General features: G+C 47.5%; 1 protein-coding gene across 1 annotated transcript in view; it reads left to right on the top strand.

Moving 5' to 3' along the window:
* Positions 1-5,109: 5,109 nt before the first annotated feature.
* Positions 5,110-23,006, top strand: part of PDGFA (platelet derived growth factor subunit A) — a gene marked incomplete at its 5' end in the record, with an annotated part of 60,580 nt that continues 42,683 nt past the window's right edge. Inside the window, 2 exons of the mRNA XM_087878577.1 lie at positions 5,110-5,139; positions 7,668-7,764. Coding sequence (XP_087734703.1) covers positions 5,110-5,139; positions 7,668-7,764 — 127 coding nt within the window. The remainder of the gene's footprint in view (positions 5,140-7,667; positions 7,765-23,006) is intronic.

Here is a 23,006-nt window from a genome sequence, read left to right as displayed (position 1 = left end):
CTTAGGAGGAAATGTAGACGAATGCTCCATCACTGGAAGTTTTTAAGGAGAGATTGGACAACCATTTGTCTGGACCGAGTGTCCAAAGTGTGCGTACATGCCCAAACTCCCAAAATGCAATGTTCACACGATGCATGCCTCACACCCCCACACACGCACACGTGGCCCCCGCATGTGCCCTGCCCCTCACCGATGCGCATGTGGCCCCCCGCACACACTCCCTGCGTGCATGGCAGAGACCCAAAGACCAGCTGGCCGGCAGGAGGCTCGCGTGTCCACAGAGAGGGTTCTGCTTGCCACCTCTGGCACACGTGCCATAGGTTCGCCCTCACGGGCATAGGGTTTCCTCAGTGGTGGGATTCAAATTTTTTTACTACCGGTTCTGTGGGTGTGGCTTGGTGGGTGTGGCTTGGTGGGTGTGGCTTGGTGGGCGTGGCAGGAGAAGGTTACTGCAAAATCCCCATTTCCTCTCGATCAAGGGAGGCAGAGAAGAGATGGGAGTGGGACCGGTCAGAATTTTTACTACCGGTTCTCCGAACTACTCAAAATTTCTGCTGCCGGTTCGCCAGAACTGGAGAATGAATGAATGAATGAATGAATGAACAAATAAATAAAGAAGGAAGGAAGGAAAGAAAGAAAGAAAGAAAGAAAGAAAGAAAGAAAGAAAGAAAGAAAGAAAGAAAGAAAGAAAGAAAGAAAGAAAGAAAGAAAGAAAGAAAGAAAGACAGTTCAGGCAACCTGTTTTTTTGTTTTTGGAAAGTCAAAACCTTCCCCTCTACAAACGGACCGTTCCGACTCCGAAGATTGGAACTGGGGCGTTTCGCTTTGGAGATCAAAGCTTCATCGCGGCGCACGTTCCTTTATTCTTATTTAGGACCGAATAAAACAAACAAGCCCGGGATTGCTGACCCGCCCCCCCCTCTCCCCACGCCCCCAAGACTGGGGTGGGGGTGGAGGCTGCAAGGCTGGGGAACCCCCGCTGGGTGGGGGGGGGGAGGGGGAGGGAGAGGGAGGGGCTCCAGAAACAGGTTTGCACGCCTGCAGCTCTCCAAACACCTTGCGCGCCCATCTGTTTCTCTACCTAAGGAAGGCTACGGGGAATTTAAAAAAAAAAAAGGAGGAGAAGAAGAAAGCAACGGAGAGAGGGGGAACCCAGAGGACATCTCCTCTTTCCTCACCCTCAACCCCCACCCCCCACCCCATCCATCTTTCCAGCGCAAGGGTGGGATACTCAATCCTGACTCGTTTAAAGCTTGGCTGATTTCGCTCCGCAGAATAAGCTGGGATGTCCTCCGCCACCCGGTGCGACCCACGCGGGGACTGGAAAGCGCGCGTGGGAAAGCATACCTTCCTTCCCCACCCCCCCACCCCCAGGGAAAATAGTCTCCCCCTCCACTCCCCCCACCCGAGTCTGGCCGCCAAGTGCCACCGCCTCCTGGTAACCATGGCGTTTTCTCCTCCGCCTAGATAAGCAGCAGGTGGGCTCCTTAAGGGTGCCACGGCGGGTGGGGTGGGGGTGGGTGGGGAACCTGCTCAGCCACCTTCCCCCCCCCCCACAGCCACCCTCCCCCCCTCTCCCAGCGAAGAGGCGCCTGATTTCTTTCGCCGCCGGGGCTGCGGAGGAACGCGGGACCAGGGGAGGGAGAGAAGGAGAAAAAAGAGGAGGAGGAGGAGGAGAGAAATGGGTGGGTGGCGGTCTCCCCGCATCTTGGCGCATGGCACCCCAAAGTAGTTGGGGGCACTTTGCAAGGCGCGCGCTTTCCACCCCTCTCTCCTTCCTGCTGCCCTACCCCGCGCTCTCTTCGCTTTTGGGCGGGGGTGCCCGCGCGCCTTGGCGTGCCACCTTGGTGCAGCGCCCGGAGGCGTGTATCCTTCTCTCTCTCTCTCCCTCTCTCTCTCTCCCTCCCTCCCTCCCTCCTTCTCCCTCCCTCCCTCTCCCTCTCCCCCTCTCCCTTCCTTTCCCTTCCTCTCTCTCTCTCTCTCTCTCTCTCTCTCTCTCTCTCCCTCCCTCCCCCCCCTCTCTCCTTTGCCACAGCCCGCGACAGCCTTGGCGCGCCGGACTGCGTTTGCAGCAAAACCCCCACACGCCTCGGTCGTTCGCGCTGGGGCTGCCTGCTGTGGGAACCGAGCAGGGTGGAGCGTTGCCCGGGGTGGGGAAGGGGGGGGGGGAAAGGAAGGAAAGAAGGAAGGAGGTGCCTCGCTTGGGACAGGAGGAGGGCGCCGCCCCCCCACCCACCCCCACCCCACCCTACCCTACCCTATGGCGGCGCGCCTCTCCCCCAGGGATCTCTCCAGCGCATCCCTCTCCCATCTCCCCTCCCCGAAATTTCCCTTTCCCCCCCTCCCACCCGATGCCCTCCGCCTGCCCCCGCGCCCCAAATGCCCCCAGCGGACCCATCCCTTGTTTGCGCGATTCCACCGCCCCCCACCCACCCCACAAACACATTCCCTCCCCCCTCCCCCCAAAACACCCAAACCGAGCCAAGCCTTTGCAGCAGCAGCAGCCGGCTGAAAGCGAAAGGCGTTGGGGGGGGGCGAGGGGGGGGAAGGGAAAGGGAGTGAAAGTGAATCCGAGCCGCTTTCGCTTCCGAAGCCTCCGCGTTCGACCCCCCCCCCTGCCGAAACCCTTTGATCTCAAGCCTCTTCGGTTCTTCTGCGAAAAAATAAATCAATAAAAATAAAACGCGGATGCCTAGCCGGCGGCCCACTCCCCCCACCCTCCTCTTCCTCTCCTCCCGGGGAAGCGAGGCCGGCCGCGTTGAAGAGGAGGAGGAGGAGGAGGAGAGAGGAGGAGGAAGGCTCTCGGATCACCTGACGGTCCTTCCTGGAAAAAATTCCCTCGCCTAGTCCGGGCGAAAAGGAAGGCTGCAGTGCGCCCTCTTGGGTTATATTTGATGCTTTCTCGCTTTCTTTCTTTCTTTCCTCCCTTCTTCCTCCCCTCCTTTTTGTGTGTGTGTGTGTGTGTGTGTGTTGAGGGGGAAAAGAAGCCAACAACGTTTCTTCCGCGGCTTCTCTTTTCCCCTTCGCTGCTGCGCTTTACCGCCTGCTGCTCTTGGGTGGGTGGGTATTTGGAAGGGGTGGGGAGAGAGAGAGGGAGGGAGGGAGGGAGGGAAGGGGTGGGTGGGGGAACCGAGGGAGAGGAGGGACTGGGAACTCTTCCCCCTGTCTGGGAAAGGGCGAACGGCTCGCAGACAGGTGATGGACGCCGGGCCGGCTCGCGCCTCCTCCTCCTCCTCCTCCTCCTCCTCTTCTCTGCTCGGCTTTTTTCACTTCGTCGCCATCCCGGCCAAGATGTAGACCCTGACTTGACCGCTTCGTTGCTTATCCAAAAAAAGAAGAAGAAGCCCGAAGCAGCTGCAGCAGCAACAGCAGCTCCAGAAGAAGCGGAGGAAGCGCTGGTGGCACCTTGGAGAAAGGAGGAAAGGAAAGGAAAGGAAAGGAGAAAAAAAAAAGGAGACTCCGGGGCGTCCGGCTTGCCGAAGCGCCTTCCTTCCCTTCTTCGCCGCCCCTCTTGTTTTTCTGGCTTTCGGAAGCGGGGAACAGCGCTAAAAGGGACCACCGACCACCCAGCTTCCCTCTTCTCGCCTCTGCAAGGAGAGACCCCCACCCCCCCGGGAGCCAACCGCCGGAGAGACCTTTTAGATGTCATAGGGGATTTAAGGAGGAGACCTCTGCCCAAAGCCCGAGCTCGGAGGACGACTGCCCCCCTTCCTCCTCCGCCCAGCGCCGGTGGTGGCTCCCTCGCCCCCCCCCTTGAGGGATGGTTGTTATTTTCCCAACCCAAGGAGGCGGGGGGGTGCGCCTCCTGCGCTGCACCGTTGAGTCGTGTGGACGACTACAGTGATGAGCCCGCAATGAGGATCAGCGCAGCATTCTGGGTTATAGGCTTTTGCTACCTCGTGTTGGCAGAGGTAGGTGCACACCTGGGCAAGAAAGGAGGGAGGGAGAGAGAGAGAGGGGGGGGGAAAGGGGAGGAAGGAAGGAAAGGGAGAAGATTCCCCCCCACCATCCTCCTTTTAAAATCTCCAACTGATTCCAAAACCAATTATTATTATTATTATTATTTTTACCAATTGCATCTTTGCTCGTTCTTCCTTCTCTCTCCTCCTCCTCTTCCTCCTCTCGACCTGTCTCTACCTTTCACCTGCAAACCCACCCACTCACTCCACTCCCGTGCATGGGTTTGACTTCACCTTGGACCCTCCGGGTGGAGAAGAAGAAGAAGAGAGCCGAGCTCCCCTTCCCCAAATTACTCCCAAGTGGTGGCGTGGGAAGGAAGGAAGGAAGGAAGCAAGGAAGGAAGGAAGGAAGCAAGCAAGCAAGGAAGGAAGGAAGGAAGGAAGGAAGGAAGGAAGGAAGGAAGGAAGGCAGCCCTTCCACGCGCGGCGAAAACTGCCCATTTCCCACCCACCCACCCCTCTCCAAAACAGCGTGGTTTCTCTTCCTCCTCTTCCTCGTCCTTCCCGCGACCCTCCGGCCCCACGGACTAAGTAGCTAGGTCGCCTCAATCCCCTAACCCTGTCCGTTTCACCCTGCCTTGCGTCTCTTCTGGCGCGCGTGGAGACGTGCAAGGAAAGTAGTGGGGGAGGCTTGAAAACGCGCCTGGCGAGGCGAGGCGTGTGTGGGATTTTTTTTGCGCGCGCGTGTGTGGTTTCTTTTTCATTTTTTCTCTTTTTTTTTTGGGCCAACGCCACGCTGGGCCTGGTTTGGAGAGGTAGGGTGGAAAGTGGAAAAAAACGAGTGGGCTTGCATAAGCCCAGTTTCCTGCTCCTGGTGTGTGTGTGTGTGGGGGAAACTACCACGAAATGGCTAAAATAGGAGAAGGGAAGGGAGCCACCACAGTATATACCAGCTGCCCCTTCTGAGAGGCAACCGCGTGTTAACCCCCCCTCCCTCCCTCCCTCCCTCTCTCCCCTCCGCTCTGAAAATTCACTTTATAAGGTTATCCACAGGGACTGGCGGCGGAGGGAAAGACCCAACTGTATTTTCCCGGCTTTGACTCTGGCGCGTTTTGCTTAGAAGTTAGGACTTTTGCCTTTGGAAAGGGGCTCGTTTCCAACTCCCCCAAGCCCCTCCCCGCCCAGGGACCGCATTCAGACGACTCGCTGAACCCAGGTGGGGTTTTTTTCCCCCCCCAAGGTAAAGGGATTCAGAGTTTTTCCTCCTACAGGAGTGTGGGGTAAGGGGAGCGGGCGAAGGAGAAAATCGTAGTTCGTTTTTTAGGAGCCGGAGGGGGAAGTGGGGAGGAGTGAGGTGGGGTGGGGGTGGGGGGGGCAGTGCATAGGCTTGTGACTCGGTGCTTTTTTGAAGGTAGATCCTGGCTTAGTTTTAGGAAGCTGGTTTGAGTGTGGGTTCCTGTGTGAGCGAAGCCCTTTGGGGTTAGCTGGGTATAATTGCTGCTTTTTTGGGGTGGGTGGGGGGAAGCCTGGGAGAATAGGAACGTAAAGACGGAGCCCAACGGTGGGATTTCCACACCCCCCCCACTCCTCAAATTGGGGAATGGTTTCTGGTAGCCATCGCGGAGCGTGGGAATTCAGTGGCCAGAAGAGGGGAAAGGGAGTATATTTTAAAAGGCAAGCAAGCTGAGTTTTCTGGCTCTTCAGAAGAGGTGCTGGGAGAAAAAAAAATAAAAATAAAAACGAAGTGGTTTGTGTGTTTGTGTATGTGTGTAGTAGTAGTAGTGTGTTGATTTTCAACCTGTAGCATTTCGGGCCCTTCTAGGACACGGGCCACCCATCTCCCCCACTCAGGGAAATTTTGGAGGGGGAGAAAAGTGTGAAGCCAGAGCCAGGAATGTTTGTTTGTTTGTTTGTTTGTTTGTTTGTTTGATTTATTTATTTATTTATTTATTTATTTATTTATTTATTTATTTATTTATTTATTTGTTTTTTTGCAGGCTGAAACTTTTATTTTCTTGCAATAAGCCTTTATTGCGGTCAGAGACCAAATTAAAATAGACAAAGGAAGGGAGCATATTTTACAAATATGGATATTTTCTTGCAAGTTTCCTGCTATAGACCACAAAAAAAGAAAGAAAAAGAAAAAGAGTTGCTTTGGGTCAAAGCTCTCTCCCTTAGGCTGGGCAATTAAAAACAACAATAACAATGGGGCAAAGGAGAGAGAGAAAAAAAAGAAAAGAAAAGAAAAAGAAAAGTTCTGGGTTGTTTTCTCCCATTCATGTAGAACGAGCTCCATGAAGTCCAGAGAATTCAAATAATAATAATAATAATAAAAAAAGCTGGAAAAGAGGATTGGTGCCATATATATATATATTTTTGGAAGTGGGGAGTGAGAGGAGGAAATAACCTGTGGAATGGTGCTGAGAATATTTCAACTTGATTTCTAGTCTCTCTCTCTCTCTTTCTCTCTCTCTCTCTCTCTCTCTCTCTCTCTCTCTCTCTCTCTCTCTCTCTCTCTCTCTTTCTCTCTTTCTCTCTTTCTCTCTTTCTTTCTCTCTCTTTCTTTCTCTCTCTCTTTCTCTCTTTCTCTCTCTCTCTCTCTCTTTCTCTTTCTCTCTCTCTCTCTTTCATGCTGTCTCTCTCATACTTCTAGGAAGGCTGATTTCAGGTACTTAAATCCCCCCGGAAGGCAAGCCCTCTCTTAGTAAATGGGATGGTTTTGTAATTGTAATGGGATGGGGTGCCCAAACAGCCCCCCCCAATATTATGGGATGGTCTTAAAGCACTGCCTGCTGCATTAAAAAAAAAAACCCTCACCTCCAGCATTTCTGGAAGATTTGAGCCACCAAAGGAATGCTAATCCTTCCTTCCAAGATACCGCCCCCCTACACACACACATACACTAAAGGGGGAAATAAATAATGAAAAGGACAGAATTTACACATATCACAGTGGGGGGGGGGAGGGAAAGGGGGAGGAAGCAATGTTAATGGTGGGTTGCAGTTTTATTGGGTACAGGTTGTTGAAAAGGAATTTTTTAAAACAACAAAAAAAACCTGCAGCCCTTCCTTTCTCCACATTGTTCCTGAGCCCCTGGAGGTGGAAGCTGGAAGCAGATCCAAGATCCCACTTCAAGAGTGGATCAAGATCTGCTGCAGGTCTGCTCCAGAGGTGATTTGGAGAAAGGCCGACTGGAGATCTGGTGATCTGAGCGGCTAGAGATCAAGATGTGGTCCAGATGTGATGTGGAGAAAGAACTTGCTTAGAGATCTCAAGATTTGACTGACTTGGGACCTGCTCTGGAGGTGATCTGGAGAAACTCGGTAGAGATCTGGTGATCTGACTGGCTAGAGATCAAAATCTGCTCTGGAGTTGATTTGGAGAAACTCAGTAGAGATCTGTTGATCTGACTGGCTAGAGATCAAAATCTGCTCTGGAGTTGATTTGGAGAAACTCAGTAGAGATCTGGTGATCTGACTGGCTAGAGATCAAGATCTGCTCTGGAGGTGATTTGGAGAAAGAATCACTAGAGATCTAGAGATCTGATTGACTAGAGATCAAGATCTGGTCTGGAGCTGCTTTGGAGAAAGAATCACTAGAGATCTGGTAATTTGATAGACTTGTGGTCAAGATCTGGTCCAGAGATGGTTTGGGGGGGGGAAGTCTCACTAGAGATCTGACAGGACTAGGGAATCTGCTCCGGAGGTGATCTGGAGGAACACTGACTAACAGGAGGGGCTTGCTCTCTTTCTCCTTCTCTTTTCAAAGGAAGCAGAGATCCCTCAAGAGTTGATCGAAAGGCTGGCCCACAGCGAGATTCACAGCATACGGGATTTGCAGCGTCTCCTGGAAATTGATTCCGTAGGTAAATTATTCCCTTGCATTTTTTTCCTATCTCTCAACCAAGACGTGTGTGTGTGTGTGTGTGTGTGTGTGTGTGTGTGGTTACCAAGGGGGTTGGGTTTGGACTCTTCTTGGCAAATGGCCTACCAAGAGCCCTTTTTAGAAATGCAAAAATCCAGGCGTGTCAGTTGGGGAGGGCAGGAAGAGAGAGTCCACAATGGATGGGAGGGGGGGGGCTTCATTCTTCCTCCTTTGGGGAAGGGTGGTGGGGGGAGAAAGAGGTTTAGGAGAGTCTGAGTTTGGCTCCCCCCCCCACTTTCCAAGCCACAGGAAAGGGCTTGTTCCCCCTCCCCCCCTGCTCTCAGGGCCTGTCCAGTTGTGTGTGATTTTCCTTCAGCTCTTGTTGAAAATCTATTTGCAAAAACCACACAGCTGCCAAACGGAACTGAAATATTTCCCTGCTTCCTCCTTCCCTTCCTTTCTTGCCCTTTTGAATGGTGGCAGGTTCTCTCTCTCTCTCTCTCTTCCATTGCCTTGCACCTGTCCCCTTTGCTAGCAGATGAGAATTCGGGGATACACTGCCACGGGCTGTGGAAGCTCCACTGTTCTGGGACAGCTGGGTTATGCATAGCCGATGGCTCTGGTTTGCAGTGACCCCATGTAGAGAAAAAACCCCCACCCACTCTTTTATGAATTGTGTTGCCTCATTGTTTTAGGCGCATGCATTACCTTTCCCCAAAAGTATGTATTGTGTGACAATTGGGCCTTTGTCTCTCCCATCATTCTCTTTCTGTGGTTTTAAAAATATGGGATATACATTTGATTTCCTCCGTTTTGAGTTCAGGGGTACATTAGTCCAGCCAAGGGAAGGCTTGTGTGAATGCTCCCATTTTACAGATAGTGGACTGAGGCAGACTTTTTCAGAGAAATTGAAACGAGGGCTTTGACATTTCCTGGCATTTTCCTGATTAAAAAGAAAAGTCAAAGGGTTTTTCGCTATGCATTGGGACACACCTGGATCGTGCTTGCTTTTCGGAGGAATTATTAACCCAGGGGTGCCAAAGCTTTTCCTTCAGAAGTTGTAAATGCTCCAACATTGGAGGTTTTTAAGAAGAGATTGGACAACCATTTGTCTGAATATAGGGTTTTCATGCTGGGTGTGTATGTGTTGGATTGACGAATGCCAAGTGGAGGTGTGAAATGTGTCCAACAAACATTGCACTGAAATTGACTTGCCCTGTTGACATTGACTTGCCCTGTTGACATTGACTTGCCCTGTTGACATTGACTTGCTCTATGGAAATTGACTTTCCTTGTTGAAATTGACTTGCCCTGTTGACATTGACTTGTTATTGAATTGACTTGCTCTATTGAAATTGATTTGCTATATTGAATTGACTTGCTCTGTTGAAATTGACTTATCCTATTGAATTGACTTGCCCTATGGAAATTGACTTGCCCTATTGACAATGACTTGCCTTGTTGAAATTGAGTTGCTCTGTTGACATTGAGTTGCCCTGTTGACATTGACTTTCCCTATTGACATTGAGTTGTCCTATTGAATTGACTTTCCCTGTTGAAATTGACTTGTCTTGTGGAAATTGACTTGCCTTGTTGAAATTGACTTGCCCTGTTGACATTGACTTGTTATTGAATTGACTTGCTCTATTGAAATTGACTTGCCCTATTGAATTGACTTGCCCTGTTGACATTGACTTCCCCTATTGAATTGACTTGCTCTATTGAAATTGACTTGCTCTATTGAAATTGACTTGCCTTGTTGGAATTGAGTTGCTCTCTTGACATTGACTTGCCCTGTTGACATTGACTTGCCCCACTGACATTGAGTTGTCCTATTGAATTGACTTTCCCTGTTGAAATTGACTTGTCTTGTGGAAATTGCCTTGCCTTGTTGAAATTGACTTGCCCTGTTGACATTGACTTGCCCCTCTGACATTGAGTTGTCCTATTGAATTGACTTTCCCTGTTGAAATTGACTTGCCTTGTTGAAACTGACTTGCCCTATTGACATTGACTTGTGTTTTTATGCTATGAGAAATCTAATCTACAGCTCTGCAAAGTAGATGTATCTTAAATTCGCTTGGGTCCTACAGTTTTGGGGAGAAGAGGAAATCATTCGTCACCAGCTCCCCAGAACAGGTGACCGTCCCCCTCTCCCCCATGTTTTCAGTGAGTGCCTTCCCTCACCAACTCTGCTACGGAGACAGGCCCTTTAAAAAGCAGAAGATGACTTTTCTGGTTGGGTGGGTGTCAGAACCCCCTCCCCAGATTATTTCTCCAGCCACAAACATCACCAAGCTCTTGTCGTTTTTGAAAACCTTCTTCTGTGTGGGGCTATTCCAGACTTTGTTCAGGAATGAAGTCCCGTCTAAACAAGACGGTGTCTTTTGTTTGTTGCAAAAACGAAAAGGGAAAATAAATAAATTCTTCCTTTCCAAAAAAAAAAGACACCCTTCCCCCAACCGGCTCCCAAACAATCAGCTGGCCCATCTTGCTGTTGCTTTTTAATAGCCCAAGGTTATTTTCTGAATCATTAGACTGACGGATGCTTCAAAGGGCAAACGGGCAATTTGCTAACATTACCCTCGTGCAAACTGAACCATCCTGTTATTAAATGTGATCTCTGCAGATTTTGGCCAGAATTGACTCAAAGCGAGGACGTGCAGCATTGGGGAAGGATGGCTTTGTTGATTTGTTGTTGTTGTTATTATTATTTCTTTTGCAAAAGTAGGAAAGAAATCACTGCGGTTTCCTTCCAACTCTTTTCTTCCTCCCCTTTCTTTCTTTCTTTCTTTCTTTCTTTCTTTCTTTCTTCTTTCTCTTTCCTTCCTTCCTTCTTCCTTCCTTCTCTCCCTTCCTTTCCTTCCTCCTTTCCTTTCCTTTTCTTGCTCCCATCCTTTCTCCTTCCACCTTCCACCTCTTTCTCCTTCCTTCCTTCCTTCCTCTGTTCCTTTCCTTTCCTTTCCTTTCCTTTCCTTTCCTTTCCTTTCCTTTCCTTTCCTTTCCTTTCCTTTCCTTTCCTTTCCTTTCCTTTCCTTTCCTTTCCTTTCTCCCTCCCTCTCCTCCCTCCCTCCTCCCTTCCTCCCTTCCCTCCCTCCCTTTCTTTCCTTCCTCCTTTCCTTTCCTTGCTCCCATCCTTTCTCCTTCCACCTCTTTCTCCTTCCTTCCTTCCTCTCCTCTCCTCTCCTCTCCTCTCCTCTCCTCTCCTCTCCTCTCCTCTCCTCTCCTCTCCTCTCCTCTCCTCTCCTTTCCTTTCCTTTCCTTTCCTTTCCTTTCCTTTCCTTTCCTTTCCTTTCTCCCTCCCTCTCCTCCCTCCTCCCTTCCTTCCCTCCCTCCCTTTCTTTCCTTCCTCCTTTCCTTTCCTTGCTCCCATCCTTTCTCCTTCCACCTTCCACTTCTTTCTCCATTCCTTCCTTCCTTCCTTCCTTCCTTCCTTCCTTCCTCCCTCCCTCCCTCCCTCCCTCCCTCCCTCCCTCCCTTTCCTTTCCTTTCCTTTCTTTTCCTTTCCTTTCCTTTCCTTTCTCCCTCCCTCTCCTCCCTCCCTCCTCCCTCCTCCCTCCCTCCCTCCTTCCTTCCTTCCTTCCTTTTTGTTTTTGTTTTTAAAAAAACAACCAAAGGGAAGTTTCTACCCATCTCCTATCCCGAGCCAAGAATCTAGCAAGTTGTTGCATGCGCTGCTTAAAAGCAGAGCCATTCCATCGAAACAAAGACTGCACAGTTGTTCTGCTTGTTGTTATTATATATACATCTCTATCTCTATCTCTATCTCTATCTCTATCTCTATCTCTATCTCTATCTATCTATCTATCTATCTATCTATCTATCTATCTATCTATCTATCTATCTATCTATCTACAGAAGAATTACAAGAAGGCTTTGAAAGTTTAAACTCTTGATTTCAGCAGGCTCTGCTTTTGGGGTGGGGGGGGCCTGCCCCAGGCTGAATGCATCGGGAGATTTTGTGGTCTGCTGTTTGTGTGTGTGTGTTTCCCTCTTTTCGTTTTGGTGGGATTGCACAAGGTGGTACGGCAAGCAGGCGAAGGACTTCCAGTTTCTTTCCCTTTTCTTTATCGCGAGAGGGAGGGCAGCAGGATTGCTGACTCTGCGCGGGGAGGGGGGAAGTCGACCCTAGGGAAAAAAACCCCAATTTTTTCCCCCCCACTTGTGGTCTCCGAACGCCAAACGTCCTTCGGCCTGTCGTTTTCCTGTCCGGGCTGAAGGAGGAACGCTTGTTACGGATCCACGCAAGCTGTTTTAATTCATCGAAAGGAAAAATCTGATTGCATTTGTTAGGTTGGTTAATTTGAGAGTGGCCGGTGGCCTTGGCAAGTCCTTCACAGGCCCTTTCGTCCCTAAAGGAAGTTACTCACTTAATCTTAGCAGACCTTGAAGAGCTCATCAAGGTCAGAGCTGGCTAAATCTTGGACAGGAGAGACCCCTGGAAGCCCCTGGTTTTTTACTCTCAACGAAACCAGTGGTAAAGAGTAAGGAGCCTTAGTGGTGCAGTGGACTAAAGTGCTGTTAAGTAGCACCAGCTGCCTGCAATTACTGCGAGTTCGAATCTCACCAGGCTCAAGGTTGACTCAGCCTTCCATCCTTCCGAGGTAGGTAAAATGAGGACCCGGATTGTGGGGGCAATAAGCTGACTTTGTATAAAAAAAAGAATACCGCTTAGGGGGGGCCCGAAAGCCCTACTAAGCAGGTATATACAAAAGTATGAAGGCTATTGCTTAACGCATTGTAAGCCACCCTGAGTCTCCGGAGAAGGGCGGCATATAAATCGAACCAATAAATAAATAAATAAATAATAAAATAAAATAAAATAAAATAAAATAAAATAAAATAAAATAAAATAAACAAATGACTTTTTCCTGCCAAGAAAAATTTAGGACCTTGCCCTTGAGTAACTCAAAGGAGACTTTTATACTAAGCATGTTCTTTGGGGCTCTCCGAGCTTGCTTGTTTTCTCGCAGACGTTTCATTACCCAACCAGGTAACACCATCAGTGCTAGAAGGGAGTGAGGTATGTGGAGTGGAGAAGGGGAGGAGGAGGAGGAGGAGAAACCGGAGGAAGAGAAGGACTGTGAAGTCCTTGGTGCCCTCTGAGCTTCCTTGTTTTCTTGCAGAGGTTTCGTTATCCAAACTAGGTAACCGTGGTGAAATCCAATTTTTTTTTACTACCGGTTCTGTGGGCGTGGCGGGCATGGTGTGGCTTGGTGGGCGTGGCAGGGAAAGGATACTGCAAAATCCCCATTCCCTCCCCATTCCTGGGGGAAGGATACTGCAAAATCCCCATTCCCTCCCCACTCCTGGGAGAAGGATACTACAAAATCTCCATTCTCTTCCCATTCCAGGGGAAGGATGGTGCAAAATCCCCATTCCCTCCCCACTCCTGGGGGAAGGATCCTGCAAAATCCCCATTCCCTCCCCACTCCAGGGGAAGGATATTGAAAAATCTCCATTCCCTCCCCACTCCAGGGGAAGGATTCTGAAAAATCCCCATTCCCTCCCCACTCCTGGGGGAAGGATACTGCAAAATCCCCATTCTCTTCCCACTCCTGGGGGAAGGATTCTGCAAAATCCCCATTCCCACCCCACTCCTGGGGCCGGCCAGAGGTGGTATTTGCCAGTTCTTTGAACTACTCAAAATTTCCTCCACCGGTTCTTCAGAACCTGTCAGAACCTGCTGGATTTCACCCTTGACTATAATCCTGGAACAAACCATAACCATTCCCTCCCCACTCCTGGGGGAAGGATATTGCAAAATCTCCATTCCTACCCCACTCTGGGGCCGGCCAGAAGTGGTATTCGCCAGTTCTTCGAACTACTCAAAATTTCCTCCACTGGTTCTCCAGAACTTGTCAGAACCTGCTGGATTTCACCCTTGCTAAGTAACATCATCAGTGTTAGTAAAGAGTGGAGTTTATAGACGAGGAGGAGGAGGGAGGAGGGAGGAGGAGGAGGAGCAATAATAGGAGGATTGTGGGGCCCTTGGTGCTCTCTGAGCTTGCTTGTTTTCTCGCAGACATCTCATTACCCAAACGAGGTAACATCATCACCTAACATTGATGATCTTACCTACTGTGAGTAATGAAAAGTCTGCGAGAAAACAAGCAAGCCCAGAAGAGCATGGAGGACCCCTCATGTCAACCCTGAGTGACAAAGATTCCCCTTTATTAGTAGTCGTGGCGTGTTTGCTCTCCTTTCATAATGCTAGTGTGTTGGGGTTAGATTTATTTTGTTTTTCGTGCTTGCTTGCTTTTTCCACGCAGCTCACAGGCCTTGTATGTAATGCTTTAGCCAGCCTTTTTCAAGGTGGACTCTATGCTGGTCAGTGGGGGTCTTCCTGGATGGCTAACCCAGGCTTCGTCCCCCAGGGATTGCCTTCCGGACAATTTTGGTTTCAACTCCTCCTAACTTTTGCAGAATGGACAAGAAAGAGAGTTTACCATTCTTGCTGGAGGCTCGTTCTCCCAGGTGAATTTTGGGCGAGCACCGTATGGCCTGACCTTCTCTTCACGTTGCGAGTAGAACGTGGATCCTGCTTAGCCATGGAGGTTGGCTTTGCAATGGGGTGTGGAGTCAGGATTGGCCAGTCGTTAATTCGGTTTTTCTGCTCTTCTTCCTTCCAAAGTGCTATTTTATATTCCTAGTATTTTATGAATATTTTATATTCCTAGTACGATTTGATAGCTTACTAGTAACCTTGACTATCACTAAGTGTTGTATCTTTTTATTCTTGATGAATCTATTTTATTCTCCTCATGTACACTGAGAGCGTATGCACCAAAGACAAATTCCTTGTGTGTCCAATCACATTTGGCCAATAAAGAATTTATTTCTTTATTTCTATATTTCTCCGGTAAGATACCCAATAGGAACAGTTCAGGTTTCATGTGATCTGGTGACGGTTTGGATTATGGGGAGAAGGTCACTCTGCTTCAAACCTCCCTTCTGTCTGGAACCCGCACTGCATATCGGACATTAATACAATTGAGCGAGTCCAGAGGTATTTCAGGAGAAGCGTCGTCCACTCCTCTGCTCACAACAGAATCCCTTAAACAGAATTTCAAGCCACCAGACTTGAAATTTTGGGCTTAGACAACTTAGAACTACGCAGCCTTCGGTCTGATCTAAGCGTAGTACGTAGTACATAGTACATAAAATTATCTGCTACAACATCCTACCTGTCAATGACTACTTCAGCTTCAACCGCAATAACACAAGAGCACACAATAGATACAAACTTAAGGTAAACCGTTCCAAACTCGATTGCAGAAAATACAACTTCAGTAACAGAGTGGTCAATGCCAGAGGTGGGTTTCAGCAGGTTCTGACCAGTTCTGGAGAACCGGTAGCGGAAAATTTGAGTAGTTCGGAGAACCGGTAGTAAAAATTCTGACTGGCCCCGCCCGCATCTATTCTCTGCCTCCCGAGTCCCAGCTGATCGGGAGGAAATGGAGATTTTACAGTAACCTTCCCCTGCCATGCCCACCAAGCCACACCCACAAGCCCACGCCATGCCCACTAAGCCACGCCCCCAGAACAGGTATTAAAAAAATTCGAAACCCACCAGCGGTCAATGCCTGGAACGCACTACCCGACTGTGGTTTTCTTCCCCAAACCCCCAAAACTTTAACCTTAGACCAGAGGTCTTCAAACTTGGCAGCTTTAAGACTTGTGGCCTTCAAAGCTGGCTGGAGAATTCTGGGAGTTAAAGTCCACAAGTCTTAAAGCTGCCAAGTTTGAAGACCTCTGCCTTAGACTGTCTACTGTCGACCTCGCCCCATTCCTAAGAGGTCTGTAAGGGGCATGCATAAGATCACCAGCATGGCCACCATCCCTGTCCTAATGTCCCTTTTTTATCCATACCCATTGAATTGTATTCATAATCATGTTTATACTTATATCTGTTATCTAATAGATGCTTGATGAAATAAATAAAAAAGTCTAACCCCTTCCAGAGGTTTGGCTGACATCCGATCCCAACTATCTTGGCCGTCTGGTGGTTGACCAGACACATCCAGGAGACCCACCACCAACAGAGCTGATACCTTTTGGGCTAACACATCACTCATCCTCACTGAAAAGCATCCTTGTGCAGGTTGGGGTTGATGTTGGCAAAGGTTGAGTGTTGTGTTGTTTTTTTTCCCCTGACTGCAGCGTTTCATCCACCACGTCAAATTCTTTGCCTCTCTCACCCTGGAGAGGCAGTGAGTGATGACCTCATCTGTATCGACTAGCTCTCTTCGTGGCTTTTTTTTGGTTTTTTTGACATGGAGCTAAATAAGACAGTCCTGGGCAATGGATACATTATACTGTCTGGCAGAGTTTGAACGCTGGATGTCAGAAAGCTCTGAAGTGTCTATTGATAGACACGTGCTTGTAATTTATTGGCCGGGTGCCTGCAACAGTCTAGGCCAGGAACTCCAAAGCACAGTACAGGTAATTCTTGACTTACAACCATTCGTTCAGCAATCATCTTTCTTTCTTTCTTTCTTTCTTTCTTTCTTTCTTTCTTTCTTTCTTTCTTTCTTTCTTTCTTTCTTTCTTTCTTTCCTTCCTTCCTTCCTTCCTTCCTTCCTTTCCTTTCCTTTCCTTTCCTTTCCCTCCCTCCCTTCCTTCCTTCCTTTTTCTTTTCCTTCCTTGCTCCCTCCCTCCCTCTTTCTTTCTTTCTTTCTTTTTCTTTTTCTTTTTCTTTTCCTTGCTTCCTTCCTTGCTTGCTTCCTTCCTCTCCCTTCCTTCCTTTTTCTTTTCCTTGCTTGCTTCCTTGCTTTCTTCCTTCCTCTCCCTTCCTTCCTCTCCCTCCCTTTTTCTTTTCCTTCCTTGCTCCCTTTCCTTCCTTCCTTCCTTCCTTCCTTCCTTCCTTCCTTCCTTCCTTCCTTCCTTCCTTCCTTTCCTTTCCTTTCCTTCCTTCCTTCCTTTTTTTCCTTCCTTGCTCCCTCCCTCTTTCTTTCTTCCTTCCTTCCTTCCTTCCTTCCTTCCTTCCTTCCTTCCTTCCTTCCTTCCTTCCTTCCTTCCTTCCTTCCTTCCTTTCTTTTTCTTTTCCTTGCTTCCTTCCTCTCCCTTCCTTCCTTTTTCTTTTCCTTCCTTGCTCCCTTGCTCCCCTCCCTCCCTCCCTCCCTCCCTCCCTCCCTCCCTCCCTCCCTCCCTCCCTCCCTCCCTCCCTCCCTCTCTCTCTTTCTTTCTTTCTTTCTTTCTTTCTTTCTTTCTTTCTTTCTTTCTTTCTTTCTTTCTTTCTTGTTGTGGATCCAGGCTGCTCTTGAGGGCGGAACCTCACTGTTTTCAGATCTTCCCCCGAAATCTTTTAAGCTGTTGATCTATCCCCATTCCTCCTTTGAAGGTCCAGCTTTGTACTTCCAATAGATGTGGCTCTTTCTTGGTGTCTTCCATCTCTGTTCATTGCTACATCCTTACGTTAAGGTCTTCTATTTTCCTTCCACCTGTCCTCCAGAAGCTCAAGAGATCACGGGGGACAGGTGATTTTTTTCTCTCTGTAATTTATCCCACAAAAATCCTTTGATTAAGGTTGGGTTGAGAAGTTTTTTTTTTGTTTGTTTTTTAATTTGATTTATATGCCGCCCTTCTCCGGAGACTCAGGGCGGCTTACAATGCGCTAAGCAATAGCCTTCATACTTTTGTATATTTTATTCAAAGTCAGCTTATTGCCCCCACAAACTGGGTCCTCAATTTACCTACCTTAGAAAGGATGGAAGGCTGAGTCAACCTTGAGCCTGGCGAGATTCGATCTTACTTTAATTGCAGACAGCTGGTGTTAATCACAATGCTATCAGTCTGCTGAGCCACCAGGCCAACCCAAAGGCATCTTTCAGGCTTTGTGCTCGTGAGGGGCTTCCCAGGGTCCAGTGTTATGCCCCTAACCATTGCGTCATACCAACTTTCCAACATGTTGATACCATCCATATCTGTTTATCCTTCATCTGCAGTGTTAAATAATAGCATTGCCTCTTCTGTGTTGGTCAGTGTTTTTTCCCTCTCTCTCCCTTGAAAGCCTCATTGTATGGGTGGCCATCAATTGGCCATTGTGAGAAAGAAGTTGATGGTCACAGCTAACAAAGATGCTCATAATGCTTAGATTCAATAGCGTATACAAAGCTTGGGAAGACTACCATTCTGTAGAAGCTGCTCTACTTCCATCTTCCCTTTCCGCTGTTTTGCTATTGGCTAGCCTCTGTTTAAGGGGGATGCGGTGGCTCAGCAGCTAAGATGCTGAGCTTGTTGATAAGAAAGGTCGGCACTTCAGCGGTTCGAATCCCTAGTGCTGCGTAACCAGGTGAGCTCCCGTGACTTGTCCCAGCTTCTGCCAACCTAGCAGTTCGAAAGCACATTAAAAAAAAATGCAAGTAGAAAAATAGGGACCACCTTTGGTGAGAAAGTAACAGCCTTCCGTGCACCTTTGGTGTTGAGTCATGCTGGCCACATGACCACAGAGACGTCTTCTGACAGCGCTGGCTCTTCGGCTTTGAAACGGAGATGAGCACCGCCCCCTAGAGTCGGGAACGACTAGCACATATGTGCAAGGGGAAGGCGAACATAGGGATTGTGGCTCTTCAGCCCAGATTTTTGGGGTTGTATGAACCCAGCAGGAGCTGATGGAGTGGTTCTATCACTAAAAGAGACCTCAAGGAAATGGATAAAAGGGTCAAACTATTTCAGAACTCTGGACCATTTAATTACCCCCATCCTACCCTCAATAGACCTGGAACCCTGGATTCTAGTATGCGATTAAAATGTTTCAACTCCTACCCTCAAAACGACGCTATACTGCACACCAGAACAACTAGACACAAGGAGTTTTATCCCAAACGCCGTCACTCTGCTAAACAAATAATTCCCTCAACTAGTTTAACTAGTTTGTTACTAAGTCTGCACTACTATTAATCTTCTCATCGTTCCTATCACCCATCTCCTCCCACTTATGATTATATCAGGGGTGGGTTCTACTTACCTTTACTACTGGTTCGCAACAGGGACACTGGGGGCAACCTACCACTGGACTATATGACTGTAACCTTGTTGCTGGTATCCTTACGATTTATATTGACTGTTTCCTAATATGATTTGATTGCTTATTTGTTCCCTATGACTATCATTAAGTGTTGTACCTCATGATTCTTGACAAATGTATCTTGTCTTTTTATGTACACTGAGAGCGTATGCACCAAAGACAAATTTCTTGTGTGTCCAATCATACTTCGCCAATAAAGAATTCTATTCTATTCTATTCTATTCTATTCTATTCTATTCTATTCTATTCTATTCTATTCTATTCTATTCTATTCTATTCTATTCTATTCTATTCTATTTTTAATAAATGGGCGAAAGGGAGAAATTTCCTCCTTCAGCAAACAAGAAGTCAGATCTTCACTTGTGTTTGGTTTGTAGTTGTCAGCTGTCCAGAATTTCATCCTTTCGGCTATGGGCCAGAACGGAGGTTGTAAATGCATCCTTAACAACTCTGCTTGCTGTTCACAGTGGTTTCCTACTATAGTTTAAAACAACAATCATGCCATGCCATTCTTGAGATGGGATTCCTTTTCCATGCTTGACTGTGTCCTTTTTAACCTCGTGAAGAAACTCATTTCCTTCAGAAATGAAAAGGATGCTGACCATTGCTTCATTTTACCCATCATCCTTTAGATCAGCAGTCACCAACTGGTAGTCCATGAGAAAATTTTGGTGGTCTGCAGAAAAATTATTTGCATTTTTAATATTGCACTAAGTCAGGGGTCCTCAAACTACGGCCCCTGGACCGGATACGTGCAATGAACGTTTGTGTTGCTGCAGAGAGTCTCCCCCTTTGGGGTCTTTTTGGGTGGGTCGGAGGGGGGCAGAAATTCTGACTTGGGGTCTGCTTCGGCCTCCTGGTGCGGGGCTTTGGGCGAAGGCTGGAGGGAAGTGCGTGGGAATGACCTTGAAAGACTGGACATAGAGATGTTGTCAAGAAATGGTCAGATAAGAGAGGGTCCAGCCTGCAGATGCCTAATGGAAAGAGGAAACGGCTCAGAAGAGACCCTCCCTAGTTTTTCAGGCTGTAAAGGAGGTGGTGGGAGAACTCTCCATTTATACCTCTAAGAGTCTGCAGCTTTACTATAGCTTTACTACATGTAGTAGCTTTACTATAGCTTTACTATATGTAGTAGCTTTACTATACCTTTACTATATGTAGTAGCTTTACTATAGCTTTACTATATGGCTTTACTATAGCTTTACTATATAGCTTTACTATAAATGTAGTTTTAGTATAAAGTACAATGAATTCATATAGTTGTATTTCTTGTCTGGTCTACTTGGTAAGACTGACAATTTTGTATTTGCTGTTCCTATTATTTAAGCCCAAACCCCTTGATGCTACACAAATAGACTTCCTCTTGGTGATTTTAATTGTTTTCATCCTTTGGAGTTCACGGGTTTTGCAGAGATTTGAACCCAGAATTGGCGGGGGGGAAAGAAGGATAGGAGTCGATGAATGACTCTTTAAAGCCAGTCCGAGAAATAGGAGTCGATGTGAGTAGATTGTGTTTGGCGGAGTCTCGGTGAAGGATCTGTGGGAAAGTTGGATAGGGTTCTTGATTTTAGGTTTGACTGAATTCCTCAAAGGTAGAAAAAGTCAGTTGAATTTCTTAACTCGAAAGCTTGTACTGGTATATAATGCTTCCTAACATTATTTTGGAAATGGTTACCGGAGGACTGTAGTTTGCCCATGGTTCTGATGGACTTGAGAAAGTTCAAACCTCAACAAGAGTGAATCCGATCTTTCCCTTGGGTTGAAAAGTTTCTCCAACCTTGGATTGTTTCCCAAATTTGGCTTGATTTCAAGCAAAATTGATTTTTTTTTTCTGAGTCTGCAACGAAATCTGGATTTTGCAAGCAACAACAACGGTGGATGAAAGGTTAGCTAAATAGGACAGTTGGAAGAGGCATCCTTCAAAGGGTTCTTAAGGATCAGCTGCCATCAAAGAAGGATCTGTAGGGAAACATCTGTTGAGTTCAACAACGGTGACCTCAAACTCGACCATGAATGAGCAGCTACGAGATCCATGAGTCACCAGGGTATCAAACAGGAGTGTAGATCCCACCCATCAGTGAGCTCATGCTCTGAAGGAAGAAATTATATATAATCTAAGGAAGAAAGAATTTTTTAAAAAGGAAAACACAGCCCCTGTGGCAAAGTTGATCAATGACCACCAACTCCAGAAGACAACTTGTGGCAGGGTGTGTACAGTGGTTGAGGGGGAGAAAAAGACACATCTACCAGTTTATACTAGGCAGTGGAGCATCACTGTGATAACACCACACTCTTACCATGGAATATACAGTGGATTTGAGATTGTGGCCTCTGGGAGAAAGAGTTCAACCAAGGATAGATGAATGGTGCTTCTAGACTAGAGCAATGTTCCTCGACCTTGGCAACATTTTGAGATGTGTGAGACTTCAACTCCCAGAATTCCCCAGTCAGCATGTTGGTTTCAACTGTTGGCTGGGAAATTCTAGGAGTTGAAGTCCACAAATCGTACTGTTGCTAAGATTGAGTTGAGTTGCCAAGGTTGAGTCAAGGTTGAGAAACACAGTTCTAGAGAGTTTAGATATCGGCTACCATAAGTTGCTCCTTTCTGTGTGGTCCTGATGGTGATAGTCCTTTTTCCCTGCATACAATGTAAGGAGAATATGGATGGATGGATGGATGGATGGATGGATGGATGGATGGATAGATGGATGGGTGTTCCTAGATCCTAATGGGCTCCTGAAAATCTTCAGTAATACCATCAAAGATCTCCAGAAGTAGTTGCCAATGTGAAATTATTTTATGGAGCAGGAGAGGAATGATTAAATAATTCCTTTTTCATGACTCTAAACTTCTCAAAGCCTGCAGACCTTGAATCCCACAGAAATGTCATTAAAATGCCTAAATAAATACAATCCTATTAATTCTATGTAGCTGTAATTTAATATAGACGCATGTGAAATCTTGGCTACCGTTTGTCCTTGGGAATTTTACAGCTGAAGGAAGTGCATGAAAATTTAAAGGTGGAGCACGAAGAGTAACGTGTACTAATTTTTTTAAGAGAGTAATAAAAGAGGTGTCAAAGCCATGGAAGAGTGGTTGACAGTCATCGGTATGCATATCGCAGCTAGAGCTTGTCGATCGAAAGGTTGGCAGTTCAGTGGTTCGAATCCCGAGTGCCGCGTAATGGGGTGAGCTCCCATTACTTGTCCCAGCTTCTGCCAACCTAGCAGTTCGAAAGCACGTAAAAAATGCAAGTAGAAAAATAGGGACCACCTTTGGTGAGAAGGGAACAGCTTTCCGTGCGCCTTTGGCGTTGAGTCATGCCGGCCACATGACCACGGAGACATCTTTGGACAGTGCTGGTTCTTCGGCTTTGAATCAGAGATGAGCACGGCCCCCTAGAGTCGGGAACGACTAGCACAGATGTGTGAGGGAAACCTTTACCTTTAGACCTCTGGAACAAACTCTGATCAACAAGACGAACATCATGGCATCATTATGCTTAATGACGCCATGAAGTCAATTGCTCCTCCTAATGATCCCTCATGGAAAGCTACAGACTTCAGCGAAGGGTTTAAAAAAAAAAATTCTCAAAATCAATGATGTTTACAATGCAAACGCCTGCCAACAGGGAAACCATCTTCTGGAGAAGAAGCGGTGCCCTCAAGCTTCTTCCATGCTGCCATTGGAAGACGGAAGATAGGAAAAGATTGAGAAAAGTTGGGCCTCGCTCGCTAGCAAGGGGAGACAAAGAAAAGGAGGAGAAAAGGAGTTTGGCAGGCTCTTGTGTACTGGGCAAACAAAAGTCTATTGAACAGCTGAAGGATGGGTCATCTACAGCTGTGGGAATTGTGTAGCCGTTTCATTGGGTTTGGTTATGTTTTAAAGCTGTATTTGTTGCGCGCTGAGGAGGAGAAGCTGAGGGAAAACACACAGGGGGGAAACTCACAATATCGTGTAATAGCTTTTGAAAAACAGGCGAGCAAACCAAACCGTAGCTTTTTTCCTGAGTAAAAATCCAGCGTTTACCTAGTTTTAAGCTTCACTGCATTCAGTTTTGGTCACCACGATGTAAAAAAGATGTGCAGACTCTAGAAAGAGTGCAGAGAAGAACAAGAAAGATCATGAGGGGACTGGAAGCTAAAACATATGAAGAACGGTTGCTGGAACTGGGTATGTCTAGTTTGATGAAAAGAAGGACTAGGGGAGACATG

Source organism: Pantherophis guttatus, chromosome 14, assembly GCF_059756535.1.
Source record: "Pantherophis guttatus breed Tessera chromosome 14, ASM5975653v1, whole genome shotgun sequence".
Taxonomy (NCBI): domain Eukaryota; kingdom Metazoa; phylum Chordata; class Lepidosauria; order Squamata; family Colubridae; genus Pantherophis; species Pantherophis guttatus.
This window is presented reverse-complemented; position numbering and strand designations above follow the sequence as displayed.